Below are 23,344 nucleotides of genomic sequence, written 5' to 3'. Positions count from 1 at the left end.
CTATTTTCAATTATCCCCTGCATTGTCCCTTGTATCTACAACCCCAATTTGTGCTGCTCAATCCCCGATTCTTGTCCCGAGCTCCCGTCTCAACTGCCGGTTTCCGGCCCCAGCCGGCCCGGTGGGGGTCCGGCCATCCCACTTGATAACTTCAAGTCATATCAACACCAATTATACAAATGTCTTCGAATTCTTCTACCCAATCCTACCCCGAGGCTGGATCGGCAATGTTACTTTTCAGTGCCTAGCTATAGAGGCCATATAATACCATAAATCAATCGCTCCCAATGTTGCCCAGAAGCCCGATCGCCCCGTGCTCAAACTCACTCGCCATAACTCCAGACTATGCCAAAAACCTGAAAGGGTGATCCAACGCTTTACCCTTGGTTGTCTTGTTGACCCGGCCCCTTTTGTCACCACTGAAAAGAGCTGCCTAGAGAACCACTCGCCCGTATAACTTGAATGTCGTTGCATCGTCGCCCCAAATCTTGCCCCTGACCTCTCCACTCTATCAGGGCTGTAACTGTTTTCCAGCCCATCTCTATCCTATTAATCACCTCACAGGAGAATTCGGACTGAGTCCTCCCATGCGCCGTACCACCACCTGCATCTTCTCAATGAGCTCTGGGATCCTGTATGGCTTCACCAACACGTCGTCGCACCCAGCTTCCTTTGCTTCCATCACCTGCTCAGGTCGTGCATTGGCCGTCACCGCAATGATCGGGATTCGCCCTCCTGACGCGCAAAACACTTCTCCGCTGGCCTCGAGTTCTCGAATCTTGCGTGTGCACGTCAGCCCGTCCTGGATCGGCATTTCGATGTCCATCAGCACCAGGTTGATGGCAATCGGCAGTGGATTCGTGCTACTCCTCCCTGACATGTTACTGCCACCGCCGATGCTTAGGCTGAGTCTCGGTGCCACTCCTTGACGTCGTTTCAGTTTGTCCAGCGCCTCGATTCCATGGTTTGCCACGTCCACCGTGTAGCCCCGATCTGTCAAACCACGCCGCGTGATTTGCTGGTTGATGAGATTGTCCTCCACTACCAGGATCCCATCAAGCCGGACGTTGCCCCCAGGATTCTGATGTCGCTGCAGTCGAATGTCACGGTAAGGTCGCTTGCCGTCCGCGGTTTCTGAGCCATCAGTGCTTGCTATTAGTTTAGCAGCCGCCGCAGTAGCTAGGGCTTCGTTCCTCGATTCATCGCTGGGGACATATGTTTCAATGTAGAAGGCAAACGTTGACCCCACGCCGGACTGGCTCAGCACTCCAATTGCTCCATTTTGCAGCTCCGTAAGCCGGCGAGAGATGAACAGACCCAGCCCAGAGCCACCGTACTTGGTATGTGTTTTGGCACTGGCTTGGACAAACTTGTTGAACAGATTGCCCATCTCTTCCGCTGTCAGGCCCTGGCCGGTATCCTTGACTTCGAATAAGAGGTATACGGGATGAGTCCGGCCCCTGAGAGCGGGTTGGTCATATTCCTCCGAAATATCACAGAACCGCGGAATGAACTGCACCGCTGTCATCTTTTCGCCTGGGGGAGTCAACGAGCCCTTGACGCCGATAGTCACGTTCCTCGTCTTGCCCGTCTTGGTGAACTTCAATGCGTTCGTGAGAAGGTTGATCAGCACCTGCTTGACGCGAGATGGGTCAAGGTCAAGGTAGTCGTATCCAAGGTCTGTGTATGACTTGTCGACATATGACGTGAGCTCAATGTCCACACGGCGAGCCTCCACTTCAAACATCTTGAGCGCATCATTGACGATCTGAACTGGGTCCACCGTGCAGGGTGTAACGGCCAAGAGCTTCGAGTCAAGCTTGGACATGGTGAGAATGTCGTCAACAATGCGCTTTTGGTGCTGAGCGCATGTCACAATCGTCTCGGCGTTCTCGATACTGTCCTCCAACAGCCGTTTCTCCTCGTCTGATCTTCCAGCTACTGAGCTCCTTGCTTCGCCATCGACACCGGCTCGTGTTGGCGTGAGGGGAGTTGGATTGTCGCTGATATCTTGGACCCTAGCCAGAGAAGCAATAATGGCATCTGTGCAGTGCAGGATGGCGCTCAGCGGGTTTCGCATCTCGTGTGAGGTCATGTCGATGAAATTCTCTTGCTGTCGCTTCGACTCGATTGCCTCTTCCTTGCGCAGCTTTTCTTGCTCTAGCTGCCACTTTTGCATCGAGACATCGCTGAGACAGCCGGTAAATGATTGGATAACACCATCAGAGCTCTTCACTGGCATAAAGGTTGCAAGAACCCATCGAGAAGCCGTCGATGTGTTGCCACTGCTGTCTTCAGTAATCCACGGAGTCCGAAGGCGGAACTCGGCAGTCTCAGTACGCCCAGACTCTGCCAGCTTTTTGAGCGTCTCCTCAAGAATAGGCAGGTCCTCTTCCACCACACACGAAGGCCAAGGCTCCACGTCGACCTTGGTAAGGTCGACCTTCTCCAGGCCTGTCAGTTCCCAGAATAGATTATTGGCGCTCAGCAGTCGTCCATCCATGCTGACGTCGTACATTCCAACAGTCGCAAACTCGGCAAGCCGTTTCAAATTCTCTGCCTCCTGTGCTCGCCGGACTGCCTCCTCCGTTGTATCTTTCTGCACTGTCACGTCGGTCAGGCAGGTCAGGATTCGGATCACGCTTCCATCTGGAGCCCGCTCGGCTTTCGTAGAAGCGAGAATGTGGCGTACAACCCGATCGTCGACCAGAACCAGAGGTCCTGGCGGAGATCTAAAGCTCTGCGGGCCCAGACCATCTCGGCTCCGTGTGATACGGTACTCGAATGTCACGGTATCCAGCTTTTGGACGTCTTTGTATGCCTGAATGACCTTTTCCTTGTCTTCTTCAAGGACTGACTCGAGGAGAGCACCCTGGGCGATCGGTCCTTTAGGATAGCCAGTGATGCGATGCCAGGCGTCATTGGCAAAGGGGATGTTGCCCTCAGTGTCGACAAAGCACATTCCAACAGGGATGAAGTCTGCCACGGCGGTGAAGGTTTGAATGGACCTTTCCGCCTGCTCAGTTTGATATTCAAGTCGTTGTTTAAGTATGGCGTTATCATAGGCGGCCTGTTCGGTAACATTGCGCCGTCGTCGTGCTTCCTCCTCGAGCAGGATCGTCGAAGCAAGCGAACTTGTTAGCTTCTGACCCAGTAATGAGATGAACTGGCGATAATCGTTGTCGTACGGACGTCGTGGGTTCAGGCCTAGGAACAAAATGCCCATGACGGTCTCCTCTTTGGTTGGTCGAATCGGTAGCAGGATGGCCGCTTGGCAAGGATCACCAAAGCCTCGCCAGGCGAGTCCATCAAGAAGTTGCTTGGGCAACGTGTCGTCCTTAGTTTGAAGAAGTAGGTGATGGCGCGAGCCTAGTGATCTTCGTAATATAGGGGCCAGACCTTCGTCTGAATTCCGCAGACTGAGGACTGAAGGGGCAATGGCGTGGTTCTCGGGCACACCAAGCGAGCCCTCAAGGCGGCAAATCTTGGAACAGTCGTATTTCGATGCTGCAGAGCCGTCATGGTTGTCATCCTCGACCGAGTAGATGAATGCTAACGGGACGTCGTAATTTGGACTCCAGCGCTCCAGCTCCTCGATAGTCCTAGACCAATATGATTTTACGTCTCGTGAAGCGATCAAGGCCTCGCCAAGATCAATCAGCATTTTCATTCTCCGTTCCCATAATCGCCTAGAGGTGTTTTCCAATAGAGAATGCTGAACGCCCAGACATTGCTTGTCAGAAAGAATAGGAACCATGGAAAATCTAGCATGAGTCTCTTCAAACGAACCGTCCGCTTGCTCAATGAAGAATCTAGATTCATCTTCGACCTTGGAATAATTCTTGAGGGGGGATGCCATCATTGCGTCAAGGCGGTCCTTCAAGTGAGGCCAAGACTCGGTAGCAGGGCGTCCCAGTCGGGCAGGGTGTCGAGCGCCGCAATATCTTGAGAATGCCTCATTGTAGATGGTGATATAGTCGGGTCCCCAATAAAGCGCAATCGGGCGCGAATCTGAAACAAGCTGGTTGAAGGTCTGTTGCAACTGTACCGGCCAGTCGGTCATGGGACCAAGCGATGTTGACTCCCAGTCCACACTTTGAACAACATCCAGAAAAGGCTCTTCCTCCGAGTCGGATACAGGAACCATAAGACCCGGGTTGGACTCGGCGCGGTATAATAGAGGGGTTTTGCTCTCCGACTTTTTTCGGGATGGCAGACTGGCATTGTCCAGCACCGAATTTTGAGGGTATTTCCTAGTAACATCACCGTCCGTTCCTTCGATTCTGACTTTGCGCGGAGGTTCTGATGAAGGAGGCGTGTCATTGCCACTCATAACTACCCATTGGCCCAACACGATGCTGCGCGTCCAGTAAACGCCCAAGTACGGGAGGGAATGTTGGGTGTTGGTCGCTGTGGGCGCCGAGGTATCGCCCCGGCTGGCTGGAGGGCTTATGACCCAATTCCAGAAAGGGGAGTGCGAGACATCTTTGGGAATAGAGATGATAGACTGGTCGAGGGAAAGGCTGGCCTTTAATGATGGATTTCGGTACACGATATCGGGAGGCGAGGAGTAGCCATCGGAGGGCTGTTGCTCAGGAAGAGAGACAACAAAGGTTGGTCGAGGGTCGGAACAGACAAGGTCAATAAGACCAAGGCATTGGAGGGCCTGGGGCGGCATCGGGGAGGTGGTTGTGCCAGCGACGGGTGGGCGAGTGAGAAGTCGAAGTGGGAGCCGGGCTGGCGGGAGGCGGAGTGCGCCCGGCGGTGTTTGGGGAGTGGACGACAATGCGCCCTAGTATCGAGAGCGAGGCAAAATATGTATCGTGGTATGTATCGTCATTCTATGCGCGAACCAGAGGGGAGGGCTCAAAGTGAAGGCGTCGAGATCGGGATGCAAGAGTTGGGTTTTGATCGGAGTCGCACACGACCAGCGACAGTGGAGATCAAGGAAGTAGAAAAATCGAGATTAGCCAAAAGATGCGAGATAGTGCGTCGCCCTCTGCCGGTCGTTGATCGAGCGCGTGTAATGCCTGCTGCGAGGTGTGGTCGTCGGTGTAAGAGATGGGTTGGGCAGCCTGGTACCTATTCGATTCTTGGTGGTTAAGGCTGTGTCTCCCGTCAAGAACTTGGAACCTGAGCGGCAGGAGCTGGGAATGGCAGGCAGGGACGTAATGCGAGCCCAGCCAAGGTGCGTAGGTGGAGGGCCCCTCGCCTTCATTCCCTCAGCCTGAGTGGACGGATGGCCCTGAATGGAGATTGAATGGGTCAAGATTTAGCGGCTTCTCACCAAAAAGGCACGGGCGTTTTAGTGGTTTGCTCCACTGAAGTCGAGTGGGCACGGGCTACTCCTTGGCTCTATTTTGGCTTGCTTTTGGCTCCTTTTCAGGCCTCTGTTTGGCTCTGTTTCGGCGCGGGAAAATGCACGCAACCCACAGATTGCACAGGGCTCATGGTGAGTCCAAGAGAGACATTCAAAGACAACGTGCGTGTGGAGGCGCGGCTCTCTCCGTTCCATTCTATCTCATGCCCTCTACTCTCTGCCCAGACTTGCGTGCTTGCCTACCTACCTACTCGCGTGACGGGGATTTTGAGGCAGCCTATCCGCACTGTATCATCAAGCCAGCTAGTTAAAGGGAGCATAATGCTAAGGAATAACATCTATTGAACGCGCAAGGCTGTTACAATGATGATATAGCTCTGTGAGGGGCTAATCATTATGTTATAATCCTATTATAATTAAGAGATATTTTTAGAAGATATTATGATAATATTTTATCATGAAGCTACAATATAAACCCGATAGTGTCAAGCAAGTCATGCCTCACACTGTCTTGAACCCCCCCTCTCACCCGGGTAGGTATCTCTCCACCAACACTTCAGGTCCTCATTAATCATACTCAACTCTCCACTCACTGTTTGAGGCGCTTCATTCAGCTCCCTTCCGGCGTCGGATTGATTTCAATTCAAGGGTCACTCCAGCATGAACTACAGGCCCCATCCGCCTACCAGACACCCGGGCTCATCTTGAGGGAAATCTGGCTACTATGCGCGCTAAGGTGGTCGCCGGCGGTTTAGAGTGATGTAGGCGTGATGTTGGGAGATGGGGACACCAGCGGACAGTTTGTCCGGCCGAGGTCATTTTATCATCGGAAACGCTTCGGTCAAAACGAGAAGGAGGATGGAAAAATCAGGCTCTGTCCCCTGAATGGTCCCCGTCTCCCGCCGCCGTTGTCGTAACGCTCAGGAGATGATGTCCGGCCCCTCTCCTCGGTCACTGGCTGGTGTCGATGATGACCACAAGCCGAAAGTCAGAACGTCTCACCGTCAACGCCAACATGACTCGATGGGAATCCTGTAATGTAAGGTCAACGGCAGGCTCAGCCGGCAACGTGGGTTTGTAGAATGATCAAGGGAGAAGCCCCTCTTCTCTGTGGCTTCCGGATATGCCAGAGGTGGAGGTGTTGGAACATGTCGCACATGGAAGACGGCAGCGGAACGTTGGTGGTGAGAGGAAGCTCACCGTTGTCATCCCTGCCTATTCGACGGCACAATCCGAGAAGGTTTCACTCCGGGTAGCGAACGAGGTCATTGTCAGGTGTTGCCGGGTCCGTTTTCGTCTACGATCTGCAGATTGGAAGGACAGGCTGGATGAAGGCGTCTGACATCCAGCTGTCTGTTGGTGGTACAGTAGCACCACGGGTGACAGAGGGCATTAGCCGAACGGCTCTGTCTTGTGAGAAGCCACACTTTGCGAGGTGAGGTGATGACAGCAAAGACAATCACCTAGGTGCAATACTTAATTCGTCAAGAAGAACGCCTTGTCTCCTCTTGAGAACCAGGCTAGCGCGCGACAATCGAGGGCAACATGCAGCTTACACCAACCGTTGACCACTCATGATGCTTCTGATACGCTACTAGATGCAGCAACAAAAGACAGCACAGCACAGCACATAATAGCCCTGCCGAACTAAGTGGCCCATCAGTATCCTGCCAACCAGATGCTGTATTCTTCCTCGGAACAGCCTCCACCAATCCCGATCAGCCAAGGCGGCTTGAGAGTCATGACCACTGAGCAGACTGAGACAAACAGAGACAGAGAGAGACAGGGCAGGGCACCCGTCCCCATACCGTCAGACGAACGACTGTGGAATTCCGATAAAGCCCCCGATCTGTCAGCTTTTACGTAGCGTCATCCGGGCAGTGTCACACAACACGGTGTACATATTGAACTGTGCCACGGGGTGTTGTGTTCAGCCAGCCCAGCCACTACAAATGGCACCATTCCCACAGCACTAGTCCCATGAGCCGCCCTCTTCAAGACCCAGCTGGACGGAGGGTTTCTGGGGCTTGCACATCTCCCGAGCCCTCGGGACCGTTCCGACCCCAGTTCCTAACCGGATACTGCATACGGAAAAAGCTTGAAGGGGTGGCCAAGTGCCTCAATATGTAGTGCTAATGGCGGAGCTAGAAAAAAAATCAGATTTGGATGCTGGGAGGCTGTTAGCTCCTTGCCCCTTGTTTCTCCTCCGACAGGTGAGAAGACACTGCAAGTACCAAATATCTCAAGAGGAATGGCAATTGCAGACAATGCCAGCGAGGACTTGAATCCCAAGGTTTAGTGAGCCTTGGATTCCAGCCGGGGAAGAAGCTCAGATCTTACCCGCCCAAGTAGCCGTCAACCTAGCTTGTTAGTGCAAGGGCTGGCGCCTCCAAGATCCATCGCAAAGCTTCTCCTAAGCCTCACTCCGAGAGAAAATAGGGAGAAATTTATGTCTTTCTCCGTGGGGGCAAGAGATGAGCAAGTGAGCTTCTGGTCGATCATGAGAAGCAACAGCCACAAGCCGAGATGCTGCTTCGCCTCTCTTTGGCGTATCATGGTTTCTTCTACAATAGCAACAACTGCTTCCACTTGACCCCAAGAAAGGAAAGCGCAACTCCACGATAGCTTCCAGATCCCAAGTGGCGGTTCTCCAGCCAGGAGCAGGCGCCTGCCCGTCCCGATAACCTGGCTGGCGGGCTTCTTTGAGCTTCATCTCTTTTCCTCGATTCAACAGCATTCGTTCTATCGCCATCACTACAGCCTTCATTCGCTAACCATCTTTATCAAACGGGATTCTATCGAGTCGCCTTACCCTCCTCATTCACGCCATTTTTACTCCAACTGTGCCCTCTTTGCCACTTATCTTGTCATGGAGTGTGCAGGCTGGTGCTTTTGGGTCAATGGATTTGGCGGAGGAGCTCTCCACAACCACGGCCCTCTCTCACCTATTGGTACGACAATGTACCACTGTCCAATCCACGAATGCCACCATGCCATATGGTTCTCTCACCATACGGTTCAGCCCCGATGTGGCTCATGTGCTGCTGTCTCCTTGCGCTATACTGCTTCAGCGCAATGGCTTCCATCCCTTGATTTACGGACCCATCTAATACATGGAGCAGCCCGCCGTGGAGTTGCAGAGGCAGAAATCAGGCAACTGGCCAGTGAGGCTGGCTTGGTGGAGGATCAAAGTGCTTCAGTCGATGACACGGAATTGGAGACTGAGTTGGAGGATTTGCTGCCCTTGTTATTACCTGAGGCATTCCCTCCTCGGAGCTACGAAATCGAAATCCCCGTTCACGACAGTACCTATCAATTCATATCGGGCGGCCTCATCCCTGATCCTCACATCCCCGGCATGTGTCTCTTTCACTTTCTCACCTTTCAAGGGGTCAAAGCCTTCCAACCATGCCACAAAGACATCGAAACTCTCGGGATGTTCGAGGCATTAGATCTTATTGAGAATGGCGACCCCATCTTCAAGGCAGCTCGCGAGTGGTCCTGTACTGTCCAGGCCATAGAAGATCTTCCCAAGGCTGTCAGATAGATTCTCGCCATCATTTACAACTTCGCCTGCGAGATGTTGCGCAAAACAGTCACGGAAGCAACCCTCTCGGCGAGGAAACCTTGGTTAATTCACTGGTACCAAGTTGCTGATTACTATTTCGACCGTTATGGCATTTCTGCCACCACACCAAATGCAAAATGGGTTGAAGAGCCCCCGTCAAAAACAGCGTCGCCAGTCGGAAAACGTGGCGAGATGGGTTGGATACAGAGAGACCGACATTCAGTTTCAAGTGACTTGAGCGACACTGGGACCATAATCCATCACCATGGGCGTGGCAGCCTTCCTTTGGATCTAAGTCCCGGTGGCGAGGTGTATCGTCGTCTCCAGAACGGTGCTTCGGTACAACACAATCAGCCATGAGGGAGGCGGATGACGGCCAGCGCATTTTGCACTGAAAGAGTGTGACAACCTTTTCCGACAGGATTTTGGAGGGCATATGCAGTCATTGAAAGCCAGTTAGGTGAGGCAGCTCCCAGGTAACCGCACAAGTGACGGGGGTGCTAGGAATAATGGGTTTTGAAAGATGCAACTATCAAGCGACCTGCTTTAGCTTTGGTTTATGTCTTGGCTTTGCTTATAGGCTAGCGTAGCAATTCAAGCACATGTTTTCTAGACTTGAAACCGTCATTTCCCCAGTCTAATGTTTACCTCGTAGTCAGTGACTATCCAGTTCTACCATTCTACCTTGCCTAACGCCAGGCTGTCCTTGCGATACTCTACCCAAGATATTTGCCGCCAAATGTTCTGCGACGAGACTCATGTTGGTCCATTCATTGAGCTGAAATCAAGCTCACGTAGACTCCCCAAGCAACGCCAGCAAGAGCACCCACCAGGTTTCGTCCCTCAACCGTCTTGATAGCGGCAAAGTTGACGAGGCTCACAGCAGGCCAGAGCTTCCAGCCAGCAACGACAAAGGGGACAAACTCGTTCTGCGCAGCAGCCCAGACAGTAGGCCAGTCGACGCGGGAAAAGTTCAGGGCTCCAGGGGAAGTCAAGAAGACCACGGTCTTGGGGAGGCTGGTGATGACGGGGACGGGATGAAGGGCCAGGCGGAAGGAGTGAACATAGGTACTAAACAGGAGCGTGTTGAGGGCGGCGCCAACTGTCTGGTCCAGGATGAACTTGATGGCCGTGTTGCGGACTGAAAACTTGGGCTTGGTGGTTTTTTCCTTGGAGGACTGTGGTTTGGGGTGGGCGGGGAATGTTGTCTCGAGAAAGTCTTGCCTGGAAGGTGTGAGATAAAAGCAAAGTTGGGGTGTTACACAAGCAGGGAGATTTGTGAGTGTTGGGGTCGAGTGAAGGACAACTCACCACATAAAGTTGGGCGGTGTGCAAATGAGGTTGAAGAGCAGGAACTGAAAGACGGGGATCCAGTCTATGGCGACATCGGACTTGGAAATCTTGTTAGCCTCTAGTTATTTTTTCAATATGGGAAGAGAGAAGAATCTCTGTCTGAGTCCTCATCTTACCTCTGTTCTGTAGGCCGTGATGAGCTGAGCCAACACGTTTGCAAAGGCGCCCAGCGTGGCATTCTGGAGGGCGGCCGTGAGCATGGGTGATGAGAGTGACATGGCTGCGATATTTGTTACTCTCTTATGAAGGTAGAGTTACGGAGAGAATAAAAATGTGTTCTAGAAGAGATGTTCTAGGAATGATGTAGGTCAAGAGTTTAGGTAAGTGAGCTTGATGGATAGATAGACGTGTCTGAGTTGATGGGCCGCTAGTCGTGCGTGCCAAGACCCGGTCAGTTTGCACGACACGGGGGCCATCTCAGCGCCTAACATTGGCTCTTGTTAGGCGCTCTCAATGTAGTACAGCAGCTTCACTTGGAAGAATTCATGCCAATGCTCAAATTCGTAGATATTTACAAACAAGGCGACGTGGTACATTTTGACTGGGACTTCACAGCGCTAATTCCCTGTCCGGAGCTGGGATCGGAGGTCTCAGTGTAACCAAACTCCTGTCCTCCACCTCTACAGCCTTGACATCACCAAGCGGCAACCTTGTCGAAGTTCATGCGTCTTTTGATTCTTCATTATGCAAAACAAGCTTTCATCGTACATCTCGCTCCAGTGTCATTACCATTCCAGCCTCTCCATAGTTATTTCCCTTTGTGCTTCCCCCGCAGCGCAGTCTAAACCCCGTCGACGCCGAAAAAGAGTCCCCCTTTGATGAAACATCTTTTACCAAGTCAAGTCAAGCCATTGTCTTTATCCTTGTCCTTAGTTCTTTTTCACTCTGGTCAGAACCCACATGAAAAAGAACTGCACAATGTACGAGTAAAAGAAGAGGAACTGTGTCCGCTGGTTGCGCTTTGCTCGAGAGTCGGTCTGCATTGGTCCGTTGTTGCCGCCCGACGTCTCGGGGAGGAGCACGTACTTGAGTGATCGCATCTAAAGAGTATTAGCGCCTGTTCAAAGCTCACAAGACAATGAAGACTCACCAAGAAGAGCGAGTTGGCCAAGAAGGTGTACAGAAACACTCCCCAGCCAATCCAGCCACCTGTTCCCTTGCCACCGTTGAGGATCTCGGCAACAACAATGGTAACAATGATGCCCACAAACTTGTAGCCCGAGTATGCGATCAGATCCAACAGCTGCGACTGGCTAGAGATGCTCAGGAGGTAGCATCCCAACTTGAGTGCGACAATCTCGACAATGACAACAACGAGGCCAATCGTGGCCGTCTTTCCGAGGAGCTCAGGCTGGAACTTGCCACCGAGACCGGCGATCAGGGTCGAGAGGAGGATATATGTGACGATTGCCATGACTGTTCCCGATCAGCTTCCTGCTCAATCCACCAAAACAAGGATCCTACACACCTGGGATGTACATGTCGGGACTGTTGATGTCGTCTCGTGGGGCGAGGTACCAGCCTTCTTGCCCATTCTGCCCGACGGCTTGCTTGCGCGACCAAGGCTTGTGCCTCCAGGGGAAGACGACGAGGAAGAGCTTGTTGACGACGTACGAGTTGGAGACGTTGAAGTAGTGCTTGAGCGCAGAGACGTTGACATATCGGCCAAACTAGTTAAACGTCAGCACTTGACAATACCGTGAAAAGCCCACCACACTCACATTCTGCTCCATGTACTCTTGTCCATGCTTGAAGGCCGTCTGGCCGAATTGCGCCGCCACCTGCGCCGTGGGATCATTCATAAAGTTTCCGTAGGAGCCAAAAACATTCCCGCTGGTACCTCCCTGCTGCTGGTAGGGAGTCGTCCCGCTGCCCCCGTAGCCGTGCGATTGCGCAGAGCCCGGGGGAGGAGGCGGCGATCTTAGTTGGGGCACGGTTGACACATGCTGAGGAACTGGATGGTGAAGGGGCGGCGATTGCGCGTACGTCGCTCGCTGCATGGCGGGAGAAGAGCTGAAGAGAGCGTGTTCGTATAAGGATGCGGCGGGCTAAAAGGATCTCAGGGCGAGTCGTGGGGAAAATGTGCAGGGGTTGTTTAACAGGTCGAGGTCGATGGTGATGACGGCGAAGCTGCAAGCTGGTGTTTATTCAGGAAATGTGGTCGGTTGCTTCTCATTGGGTGCGGGCGCGGGTCATCATGGCTACTCAGCACAGCCTCACAAGAAACGGGATACGCCACACCAGGACACCTTGACACCCCGCCCCCTGACGAAAGGACACGTGACAGAACAGTTTCAATTTGCGCTTATCTTATCGATAGGGCTCTAGATCTTGGGGAACCCTGAGTCCGCTGCGGCGTGTCCGGCTGCCATCCCATCCAGGAACTAATTAGCCACCTCCAACTTCTCTTCTTGCCTTGATCGTCCCACAAGCATCCTCCTTTCCCTCCCTCTTCTTTTTCGCCTAGAAGCAGAATCTTGCTCGTGAGCGCTCAAAGTCAGAGAGAGACAGGATGTTGGACTCGTTCGAGATCTTGACCACTTCGGGTGTCGTCGTCTGGTCGCGCACCTATACGCCCATCAACCCGTCCATCATTAACAACTTCATCGCCGATACCTTTATTGAGGAGAAGAGCGGCGCAGTCGCATTGAGCGACTCCAGATCTGCCGCCAACAACCCGGCTTACAAAAGCGACCAGCATACGCTCAAGTGGACATTGGTTAAAGAATTGGGCGTCATTTTTGTCGTGGGTCATACTTGTCATGATGGCTTCTTTCCCCGATCTTCGGCGCTGACATACCCACCTCACCCCTAGGCCGTCTACCGATCCCTCCTCCACCTGTCATGGGTCGACAAGCTCGTCGACAACATCAGGACCATCTTTGTCAAGCTCTACGGCGAACAGCTCACAAAGCCTCACACTACCCTCGTCGAGTGCCATGCCTTTGACGAATATTTCGACCAACAACTCCAGGAGCTGGACCAGACCACCGCCAAGGGCGTACCCTCTGTGACGGTCGGCGCACTTCCTCTTGAGGAAAAAACCATTTCAGGAAACCTAGGCGACGAACCTCCCGTTGCGCCGGGCTTGACTTATAGAGGTCGCACCCTCAACAATACCAATGAACCTACATCCCGCGACTCGACCCCCGCCTTGACGCCCAATGGATCGCGACCAACTACGCCCAGCAACAACCACCTCCTCGTGGCCAAGGGCCCCCTCAAGATGTCGCGCCGCGCGCGCAAGGCCAAGAACCAATCTTCTGCTCCCGTCTCTTCCGGAGACGAAGCGCCCAAGAAGAAGAAGGCGCCCAAGAAGGGGCGCAAGTGGGATGCCGACGGCTTCGCGGATGAGGATGACGACGTGCAGCTCGACTACTCAGCCAAGGCGCACGCCACTAGCGAGTCCGAAGCCGAGGCGACAGGCCGATCAACTGCTATCGACGAGATCGATTCCAATACCTGGGGTTCAAGGTCAAAGGGCAAGTTTGTGCTCAAGGATCTCGGTGATGAAGTGCACGAGATCCTTGCGTCTGAGGCAGAAAAGGCCGCAGACGCAAAGTCGCAACCCAAGGCTGGTCTCTTTGGGTCTGGCGTCAATGCCATCAGCGGTCTCTTCCGCAACGTCGTAGGAGGCAAGACCCTGACCAAGGCTGATCTTGACGCCGCTATGAAGGGGATGGAGGAGCATCTTCTTAAGAAGAACGTTGCGCGAGAAGCTGCTGTGCGGCTATGTGAGGGTGTTGAGAAGGAACTGCTCGGTGTCAAGACCGGTAGCTTTGAGAGCATCAACACCAGGATTCAGGCCGCTATGGAGGCGTCGCTTACCAAGATGCTCACCCCGACCTCCTCCCTGGATCTCCTTCGTGAGATTGACGCCATCACGGCTCCATCAGTCACATCTATGCGCAAGGCGCGCCCCTACGTCATGTCCATTGTGGGCGTCAACGGCGTAGGCAAGTCGACCAACCTCTCCAAAATCTGCTTCTTCCTCCTTCAGAACAAGTACAAGGTCCTCATCGCCGCCGGCGACACCTTCCGTTCTGGAGCTGTTGAGCAGCTTGCCGTCCACGTTCGCAACCTCAAGGAGCTGACGGCTCGTGAGGGTGGTCGCGTCGAGCTGTACCAAAAGGGTTACGGCAAGGATGCAGCCACCGTGGCCAAGGACGCTGTCACCCACGCTGCGCAGGAGGGCTTCGATGTTGTCCTTATTGACACGGCTGGCCGGAGACACAATGACCAGCGTCTCATGTCGTCGCTGGAGAAGTTTGCCAAGTTTGCCCAGCCAGACAAGATTCTCATGGTTGGCGAGGTACGTCACTCTCATAACCCCTTTTCATAACTGAATATCAACTAACTCTCTCAACAGGCCCTCGTCGGCACCGACTCTGTCGCTCAAGCTCGCAACTTCAACGCTGCTTTCGGCGCCGTCCGAACCCTCGACGGCTTCATCATCTCAAAGTGTGACACGGTCGGCGACATGGTCGGCACGCTCGTCAGTCTTGTCCACGCGACAAACGTTCCTGTGTTGTTTGTCGGCGTTGGCCAGCATTACTCTGACCTCCGCAACTTTTCCGTCAAGTGGGCGGTTGAGAAGCTCCTAAGTAATAATTAATGCGAGTTTTGGGTTCAAGGGAGGCATGAGTGATTGATTGATTGATGGATACCATGAAGCAGCAGCAACAGCAAGAGAAGGAATAGGGCAAGACAAGGACGTTCTCATGATATGAATTGGTTACTCTTGATATTATAATAGTAGTCTCTCACAAAACATCAAGCAAGAAACTCTCGTCCTTGAAAGCAAAGCATGTCAATCAATTGTTGCTCTCTGTGAGTGTGAATTATGATTATGTACAACTAGTAAAGTCATCACGCCCATCCCACGACCTATCGATATAAGTAGGTTGGGAAAGTAAGATATATACACCACACCGCTATGCAGGCAAGACCATAACAAGGAGAGGATAATGAGAAAGATCAAAAACAACTTTTGATTTTCAGACATTCATTTTTTTTGGTGTTTTTTGTCCTTTTTGTTGATGGTTTTCCCTCTTCCGCCAGCCAATCCATGGCCCCTTTTTTGGTGAATCCCATTTCCTTTCTCTCTCATAAACAGAAGCTGAAGCCTCATTTCGAAACATGACAAATGAATGACAAAGTAAAAAAAGAAGAAAGAAACAAGGTTAAAAAAGAAGAAGAAGAGAAAATCCCAATCTGTGTGGCATAAACATCAATCCAAAGGGGGTATCTTTGTAGGTTCGCAGTCTTGGGTGAAACTAGTGTAATAAGTAAGGTGGAATAAGGCAGCGCGAATATGCATGTATCGGCCGTTTTTCGATGCAATATTGATCTTGCTTGTAACAAAGGAAACAAAAGGAAAAGAGTTAAAATCATATGACAGAACAGTCCCTCCCGCCTCTTGCCGCCAAAGAAAGAACCGTACACGTCCGCTCAGTCCTCTTCGAAGAAGTCATTATCATCAAAGTCTCCAGGTTGCGCATCCGAGTCGTAGCCGCTCGTCCGCATCATCGGGGGAGTCATGGGCTCCTCCTCTGGTTCCCTGGGAGGCGGCGTGGTTACTCGCTCTGATCGATGCGAGGTATTTGAGATTCCTCGCGATCGTCCTGGCCCGCCGCTTGATGGGAAGCGACGTCCAGTGCTAGCGAAGGCGGTGGGCTGTGGTCTGTTGTCCACAGGGGGTGTTTGTCGCAGTCCAGAAGCTGGGGGCGTCATAAGACCACCCAGCAGGCTGTTCTGCGCATTCGAGTTACTCCTCGAAGGAGTGGCGTTTCGTCCAGCGACAGGAGAGTTTAGGACATTGGTGAAGCTGCTCAGAGATGGCGAGCTGCGGTTACCCTTGCGCCAGTTGCCCCAAGCGGCGGCGATAGGACCGATCGTTTGGGCAACCCGAGGAGTGGCATTCTGAATAGTCTGGGCAATGTTGGGTAGGTTGATGGCAGAGCCACCGTTCATGGCTCTCTCCCGTTCCTGCTCCTCCATCTGGAGGTTCGCCTTGAGTCTAATGGCGGCATCCTTCACTGCATCGCGATCAAAGCGGTCACTCTGAAGTGCCGCGATGATGTCCTGCAAGTTCTCGTGCCTAACTGCAAGGAGCTCACGAAGCCAGCTAATCTCATCATCTCGCTTGGTGATCTTGCTTGCGGCATCAGGATCCGCCTTGGACAAGGAGTGCTCGAGCTCCTCGATTCGCTGCTCACGGGCCTGCAGTTGCTCCTGGAGAACCATGATGGACTCCCGGAGGGCCTGCGGCGAGATCTTCTCAGGAGGGTCGAGGGTTCGCGAGGCATGCTTGACCTGAGGAGCAGCGATAGGCACCTCAGCACCAGCAGACTTGGCAGCCTGGGCAGCGGCAGCGGCAGCCTGCTTGGCAATCTCAAGCTTGTCCTCGAGGTGGAGGATGCGATCTTGAAGGTGTTCAGTCTTGGAAGCTGACAGGCTGAGACGCTCCAAGAGGTGTTGCTCGGTCTTGTGAGCATCCTCCTGGGCATTGTTGACGCGTCGCTCATATCGGGTCTGGAGATCCTCCAACTCGTTGAGGTGCTTGGCACGCAACTCGTCAAGCTCGATTGTCTTGCTGTTCTCAGCCTCCTCAAGAAGCATCTCGCTCTGGGCCTTGGCGGTATCGGCTTCAAGTCGGACGTGGTCAAGCTCGGCTCGAAGCTTCGAGTTCTGCTCCTCAAGTTCCTCACGAATGAAGTTGACTTGGTTGTTGGCAGAGTCGATCTCAGTCTGGAGGGCCATGCGAGTTCTCTTGACCTCGCTGGCACCAGACTCGCGGGCCTCCTCGAACTCACGCTGGTATCGGGCAGCCTTCTGCTCAAGCTTGTGGTTCTCGGTCTTGAGCTCGCCAATCAGGCTCTCGAGACGAGCGCACTCGTTGGTGGCCCGCATACCGGCACGTTCGTTAGACTGAAGACGTTCCATCTCAACCTCCAAGCGCTCTCGGGTCTTAGCCTCAGCTTGGAGACGAGCATCCAACACCTCCTGTCGAGCGAGCATGGCCTGGTCCTTCTTGATGCGTCGGGCATTGTCCTCAGCAATCTCGCGAGCGGCTCGGCCCATATCCTCTTGGAGAGAAATGAACTTGCCTCGCCAGGACTCACGCATGCGCTCGTTCTCTTCAAGTTGGGTGGTGAGGGTGGTGAGAGACTTGTGCATATGCTGGTTCTCCTCAAGGGCACGAGTCAACTCGGCACCCTTCTGTCGGGCAGATTCATCATAACGCTCAGCCTCGGCACGCCAGTGGTGGTTGTCTTGGCGAACATCCTTCAACTCAGCTTCCATAACCTTGCACCTGCTGATAGCCTCAGTCTGAGCCTGAGCCGCGTTGTTTTGGGCAGCCTCCAGAAGAGCAATCCGCATAGCAGTCTTGCTGTTGGCCTGCTCCACAGAGCGGAGCTTGTGGTCTCGCTGCTCAATGATCTCACGAAGTCGAACAACTTCCTCAGCGGCAGTTTCATGCTGGACCCTCGCTTCAGTAAGCTTGTCCTCGGCGGCACGGCGCACGATGACGGACTGCTCACTGAGCTCCTCGGCCGTGCGCAGTCTCTCCTCAAGGTCAGCTACGCGCTGGTCAAAGACGCTGCGGTTGATAATCTCAACCTCGACACGGGTCTCGGCAGCCTGAAGCTTGCGCATAAGCTCAGCAGCCAAGTCCTCGGCCATTCTTCGCTCAGCAACCTCGTTCTCGACCTTGGTCTGCTCAAAGTAGAGGCGCTGCTCGATCTCTGTGATCTTGGCCAGCAACTCTTCAGTCTTAGCATCTTGGACTTCTTCAGGCTTGGGGCCGGCAGGCACACGCTCAACCACTTCCTCCACAATCCTCTTCAAGTCATTGTTGCCCTTCATGCTGTCACTGATCTGCTTCTTCATCTCTTCGAGGGCCTCCAGAATAACCGTAGGAGGTGCCTCAACAGCTGTTGGTGCAGGGCCAGGAGCCAGAGCGGGGGCTGGGGAGAGTGAGGGTTGGCTGCGCTGATGAGCAGAGAGACCTTCGAGCACAGCCACGCGGATCTGATCCATGCGGCGATCCCTTCGGGGGCTCATAGAACGGCGAGGAATGGGCTCCTCGTCCTCATCATCGGCATCGCTCTGCTGCAGCTCAGCAGAAACGCTGCGCATATCACGGCGAGACGAAGGAGTTCTTCGAGCTCTAGTGGCGAGAACTTGCTGAATAGAGAATAAGGTCTTCTCCAGAGGCTCGAGGCGAGATGCCAGGAGGTTACCGACCACTTCGTTGACACGTCCATCGAAGAATTGAGCCCGGTTGTTGAGCTTCTCGTGTTCATCCTCGGTGAAGGCAGCTTCCCAATCACTAGCTGGCAAGCTTTCACCATCAACAACATCAGCATTATCAGGAGTGACCAAAGGCTCAGGTGGGTCAATGAAAGGATCTTCAAGCTCAGTGCTCAACATAGGCTGAGCAGAAGACTCGGGAAGAGCGTGGTACTCGCGAGGAGTGAGGCTGGCCTCGTCCCTAGCGTAGTGGTTAACAGGCTCCAGTCGGTAAGGCGATGAGTTGGCAACAGCTGCGATCGAGAGGTTGCGGGTAGGGCTGCCATGCTGCCAAGAAGGCTCGTGCTTGTTGACGCCCATGGTAGGATCGTCAAAGAACTGGTCCATAACAGCGTCAATCTCTTCAAAGGTAGGCTCAGTACCGTCACCACCAGCAGGGTTCGTAATAGTAGCAGAAAGCTCAGGCTCGAACTCGGCGTCGTGCTCAACGGATTCCAACACGTCGTCCTCGACAGGTACAGGAGGCAGGGGCTTCTCATCTGGCGTAGGGCTCCTGGCAAACCGGGAGGCAGCCAGGCCCTTGGGCTTGGGTGCAGGATCAGCAAAGCGAGAAGCACTGAGTCCCTTAGAAACAGTCCTAGGTTGAGACTGGCCAGAGCTGTATCGAGAACCAGCAAGGCCAACAGGGGCGCGAGCCGGAATGGGGCTGCCCACGGGAGACGCGTCGGATTCTTCTTCTTGTTCTGTCTGGGTGGCGTCCCCATAAGAAGCCGCACCGGGAGTGAATGGCTGGGCTGCAGCAGAAAGAGTCTTCTTGTGGCCGTGCTTAAAGTTGTCTTCACCGTATGGTCGGGCGTCGTTGAAGCTCTGAATGTCCACGTTGGATTCAAACTCGAAAGGCTTCCAGCGGTTGATGCCTTGGTCGGCAGGTGAATCCTCAGATGGCGCCGCCGAGGGAGCCGCGGTTGTGGCCTTGGTATCAATGGGGTCAGAAGTGACGATTGAGGACATGGATGTATCTGCAGGCAGAGTTTGCTCAGTCTCCACACGGCGGTCCTCTCCGAAGGCCTCATCCTTGCCGGATGCTTCAGATTCATGCAAGGGAAGCTCAGGCTCCTTTGGTTGCTCAGCAAAGAGCGGCACATCGTCGCCACCGGGCGCAGAGCTACGCGCGCGCTTGACTCTGTTTTCATCCACGAGAGGTCGTCCATCTGCATCCTCCTGCGTCTCATCGCCGCCGTGCGACCTCGCAGACGAAGTGCTGGATGGTCTGATGATCGGAATGGCCTTGGACTTGTTCAAGGCGCTAGATCTGAGATCAATGCTTCCGAAGATGCTTCCACGGTGACCCTTGCTCTCACTGCCGGACGCGACAGGGCTAGTGAACGAATCAGAGTGAGGCGTAAAGGTAGGCGCGTCGGGATTGAACTTGGGACCTGAAGCTGAGAAGCTGAAAGCACTCTGGCCAGGAGAGAATGACGGGGCGGTCGCGTGGATCTTGGCAGGCGTCACATGAGTAGGCGGGTTGGCTGGGGGAGAGCTGAACACGCTCGTGTTGGCCTGGAAAACAGAAGGCTGGAAGCTGGCGGCTTCAAAGTTACCAGGCTGGAAAGTGCTAGCAGTGGGCTGGAAGCTGCTAGCCGTAGGCTGGAAACTGGGTGCACCCGGCTGAAAGCTGCTGGCAGTAGGTTGGAAGCTATTCGCAGTGGGCTGGAAGCTTTCACTGGTTGGCTTAAAGCTGCTAGCATTGAAGTTGAACTGCCCGGGTGTGAAGCTGCTCGTGGGGTTGAACTTGAACTCAGGTGCCTGCACATTAAGCTTAGACAGCGAGGGCTTGCTGGCGTGGCTGGAGCGTCTAGCCGCGTTACCACCACTAGCAACTGAACCAGCATCGTTCCAGGGATTGCTGGCGGTTGAGAAGTTCTTCTGGTGACCAAAGCCAGCGGGGAAATCAAAGTCCTGAACAGGTGTACCCAGATTGCTGGGGTTTGTCTCAATCTCAAAGACTTCATCGCCCTTGTGGGTCTCTGGGATCTCATTGAGACTGCTGAACTTGGTCAGATTGCTCTCATCAGCAGTGACATTGTTCTCATTGTGATCACGGAAGTATCCCTGAGAAAGTGAATGACCACGGCTGTGGGGCCTGGGATGGTGCAGGACCAGAGGCTTGGTAGGCTCATTGGCAAACCGCTCTGGAACTGGGAAATGATTAGAGGCTTGTCGATCATGAGCAGGAACGAAAGGATCCGGCAGAGGTGCGGGCTCGTCGTTCTGAGGCTGAGGGTTGTAGTCCTCGTGCTCCAGCTCATTACGGAGCTGCTCCTCGAGATGGTACTCAGCGTCGTCAATCTCAGCCTGCAATGTGTCGGGGTTCTGCTGCGCAGGAGGCTCAGGCGACCTCACAGGGCTCTCAACAACAGGCTCCTCCTCATCTTCTCGAACTTCCTGCAAGCGAGGGGATGCCCTAGCTGGCTGAAGGAACGAGTACTGCTGGTGGGGGAGCATGGGATACTGCAGGGACTGGTGGCGCTGATGCATGGGGATGCCAGGGCTTTCAGGTCCAAATGGTGACTGAGGCGACATGAGGCCGTTCAGGTTCATAAGTGAAGGCGAATCATGACGGCTCAGGCCTTGCAGGATACCTGCCTGGTTCCAACTTTGCGGTGATTGGTGCTGGAAACCGAAAGGCGAGCTGCTAGCCGGCAGAGAGATGGACTGCCTAGGGTTGAATTTTCCGGGCAATGCAGAGAAGGAGAGTGGAGATGCGCCATGGCTGATGCCAGGGCTCTGAGTTGATGGTCGTCCAGGCATAAACTGGCCATGCTGGAATGCAGGGAGACCATGGTTGCTCGAGGCAGAGGAAGTCGGGAGAGGAGGGGAGAATGGAAGTGGCGGATACTGAGCTGAGGGTTGTCGGCTGAGATCAGTTGCCGCAGGAGAGATTGACGGAGGCGCAGGATCGTCATCACCAGAGAATACGCCAAGTGCTCTAAGCTTGGCCTCCTGCAGCTCATCCATGTAGTTCTTCCAAGCGTTCAGGTCAGGAAGTGTGACCTTGAAGGCTCGCTCCTCTCGCTCCTTGTCCACCTCGTCAAAATTGGGCCAAGAATCCCGAGTCTGAGAGTCTGCGGTTCCTTCTGCTTGGTAGCCATCTACCTCCAGATCGAAGCCCGAAATATCATATCCGAGCTCTTGCCATGAAGAAAACATTCTCTTAATCTCATCCTGGCGAAGCGGCATGGGTGCATGGCCGGACTGGCCTCGCTCCTGATCTTGCGGGATGAGGACCATGATGTTCTTGCCTCTCCAAGGCACCTTCTTCCTTATGCGGGGCGTCATAGCGGGCTCCTTGGGAAGAGGCTTCTGGCTGCCCTTGATGGGGGTCGCGGGAAGCTTGGGCTCCATGATGCCATTGACACTGGGCATGCGCTTCTTAGGGCTATCTGCGACAGGTACTTCCGATGGGGAGGCGGCCTGAGACCTGTCGCTCGCCGCGTCGTGGGTTGCCGGCGCGGCTTCGGAGGTCGCCATACTGCTGTTCTGTCCCGTGTTGTTGGGACTGAGGGAATCCCCTGGTCTGAGGGTCTCGATACTGGACCGGGCACGGGGTTGGTGCCAGGATCCTTGTCGAGACGTGGTGGTGGTTGTGAGGTTGATGGTCCGCTGGGGAGCTCGGGGTGTGCGGATTTCACCTTCTTCCTGCCAACCGGGTCCGGAGCCGCTCAATGAAGAGTGCTCGCTTTCACTGCCGTCACTAAACCAATGGCGACTCTCGTCGTTCTGGTCGTCGGTAGTATGGGTGCGGATCCAATCCTCGGTAAGTCCACGGGTCTGTCGGCGGACACGGTTCGCAAGAACGGCAGCGGCAGCGCTCAAAGGCGAGTTCCGATCCGACTGCGACCGCGAAAGTTCGGGGACTGGACGGAGAAAAGGGGTCTCGAGGTCTAAATGATGGATTGGTGAGTCGTCCGAAGCGTCGCTGCTGAAACTCTGACGGCGGAGGTTGCTATCTGACTGAGGGTAAGGGGAGCCCCAGCTAGCAGTGCCAAATTGGCCGTCCTCTAAAGCACCGGGCGGCGGTGTCCTCAGCAGCTGCAAAGCCCTGTCCGGGAGACGAGGAGCCGGGAGCGGAGGGAGGACGGGGGATAACTCGATGTCCTCTTCGCCGTCAACGGTTGAAGCGGTCGAGAGGGCGGGAGAGGCCGGGGAAGCAGGGCGGGATCGAGAGGGTAAGGCTCCGTGACCGTCCTGTGCGGGTGCACCAGGAGGAGCAACCGACGACGTTGATGGCGACGTCTTTACGACGACCTGTTTATTGGTGGAACGGGTCAGCAGTCAGTAATGCTGTGGCGTCTGGAGATGAATGTGTGCTCTGCCAGGCGAACAGATCATACAAGCTCCAGAGGCCAGCAATGAAAGGGTCTTTGGGGGCCACCACTCACCCAGGGAGATCAGTGCAGACAAGGACGTGCCGTCTGCAGCTGAGTCTCAAAAGAAGAAATTACGTCCTGTCTCTCCAAGGTCCGTCGCTTGGGTCGAATATCCTATTCTCGTCCAAGACCTGAGGGAGAAGGGGACGCAGGTTATGCGTTGCCGTAGCCGTAGGTATCTGTAACCTTCGGGAACCTGTTGGAGAAAAAAAAAACGGTACGCGACGCGTTCCCCGACTTAAAGGGGGCGGACGGAATGGCGGGTTTACTGTTGAGCACTGCGTGGGAAATTCCGGGGGGGGGTACCCAAGTGGGAATGAACCTCCAGGGGGTGGACAGGTACTGCGCGAGGCGACCGAGAAAGAAAAAAAAGACGTCTAAGAGAAAGGAAACGGCTTCATGAAGAAAAAAGGAGCG

The 23,344-nt window shown here is 54.2% G+C and overlaps 4 protein-coding genes across 4 annotated transcripts; 1 reads left to right on the top strand and 3 right to left on the bottom strand.

Annotated features, from left to right (window-relative positions):
• Positions 1-175: 175 nt before the first annotated feature.
• NECHADRAFT_67288 (uncharacterized protein) lies at positions 176-4,678 on the bottom strand (the record flags this gene model as incomplete). Its single annotated transcript, XM_003052523.1, has 1 exon — positions 176-4,678. One exon carries the CDS (start codon positions 4,676-4,678, stop codon positions 554-556), a length of 4,125 nt encoding a protein of 1,374 aa, XP_003052569.1. The 3' UTR covers positions 176-553.
• Positions 4,679-9,658: 4,980 nt separating this feature from the next.
• NECHADRAFT_67285 (uncharacterized protein) lies at positions 9,659-12,241 on the bottom strand (the record flags this gene model as incomplete). The annotated part of the gene is made up of 8 exons (XM_003052522.1): positions 9,659-10,112; positions 10,200-10,279; positions 10,358-10,478; positions 10,795-10,845; positions 11,142-11,281; positions 11,332-11,657; positions 11,710-11,911; positions 11,963-12,241. The coding sequence occupies 8 exons, from the start codon at positions 12,239-12,241 to the stop codon at positions 9,659-9,661; spliced, it is 1,653 nt and encodes a 550-aa protein (XP_003052568.1).
• A 512-nt stretch (positions 12,242-12,753) lies between these two features.
• Positions 12,754-14,856, top strand: NECHADRAFT_36218 (uncharacterized protein; the record flags this gene model as incomplete). The annotated part of the gene is made up of 3 exons (XM_003053028.1): positions 12,754-12,987; positions 13,057-14,553; positions 14,611-14,856. 3 exons carry the CDS (start codon positions 12,754-12,756, stop codon positions 14,854-14,856), a joined length of 1,977 nt encoding a protein of 658 aa, XP_003053074.1.
• Positions 14,857-15,050: 194 nt separating this feature from the next.
• On the bottom strand, positions 15,051-22,763 carry NECHADRAFT_67284 (uncharacterized protein). The gene is made up of 3 exons (XM_003052521.1): positions 21,477-22,763; positions 20,222-21,311; positions 15,051-20,086 (listed from the first exon to the last, which is right to left on the bottom strand). Exons 1-3 carry the CDS (start codon positions 22,026-22,028, stop codon positions 15,693-15,695), a joined length of 6,036 nt encoding a protein of 2,011 aa, XP_003052567.1. The 5' UTR covers positions 22,029-22,763; the 3' UTR covers positions 15,051-15,692.
• Positions 22,764-23,344: the final 581 nt, after the last annotated feature.

This window comes from Fusarium vanettenii (assembly GCF_000151355.1).
Source record: "Fusarium vanettenii 77-13-4 chromosome 3 genomic scaffold NECHAsca_2_chr3_3_0, whole genome shotgun sequence".
Classification (NCBI taxonomy): Eukaryota; Fungi; Ascomycota; class Sordariomycetes; order Hypocreales; family Nectriaceae; genus Fusarium; species Fusarium vanettenii.
The sequence above is the reverse complement of the archived record's forward strand: the minus strand, read 5'-3'. Positions and strand labels throughout refer to the sequence as shown.

Coding starts and splice junctions, on each gene's coding strand:
- NECHADRAFT_67284 (XM_003052521.1), bottom strand. CDS start 22,028: ATGGCGACCTCCGAAGCCGCGCCGGCAACCCACGACGCGGCGAGCGAC. Junction 21,312..21,476: donor CCAAGCTTAGAGCACTTGGC/GTATTCTCTGGT, acceptor CAGCATGGCCAG/TTTATGCCTGGACGACCATC. Junction 20,087..20,221: donor TAGCAGCTTTAAGCCAACCA/GTGAAAGCTTCC, acceptor GTAACTTTGAAG/CCGCCAGCTTCCAGCCTTCT.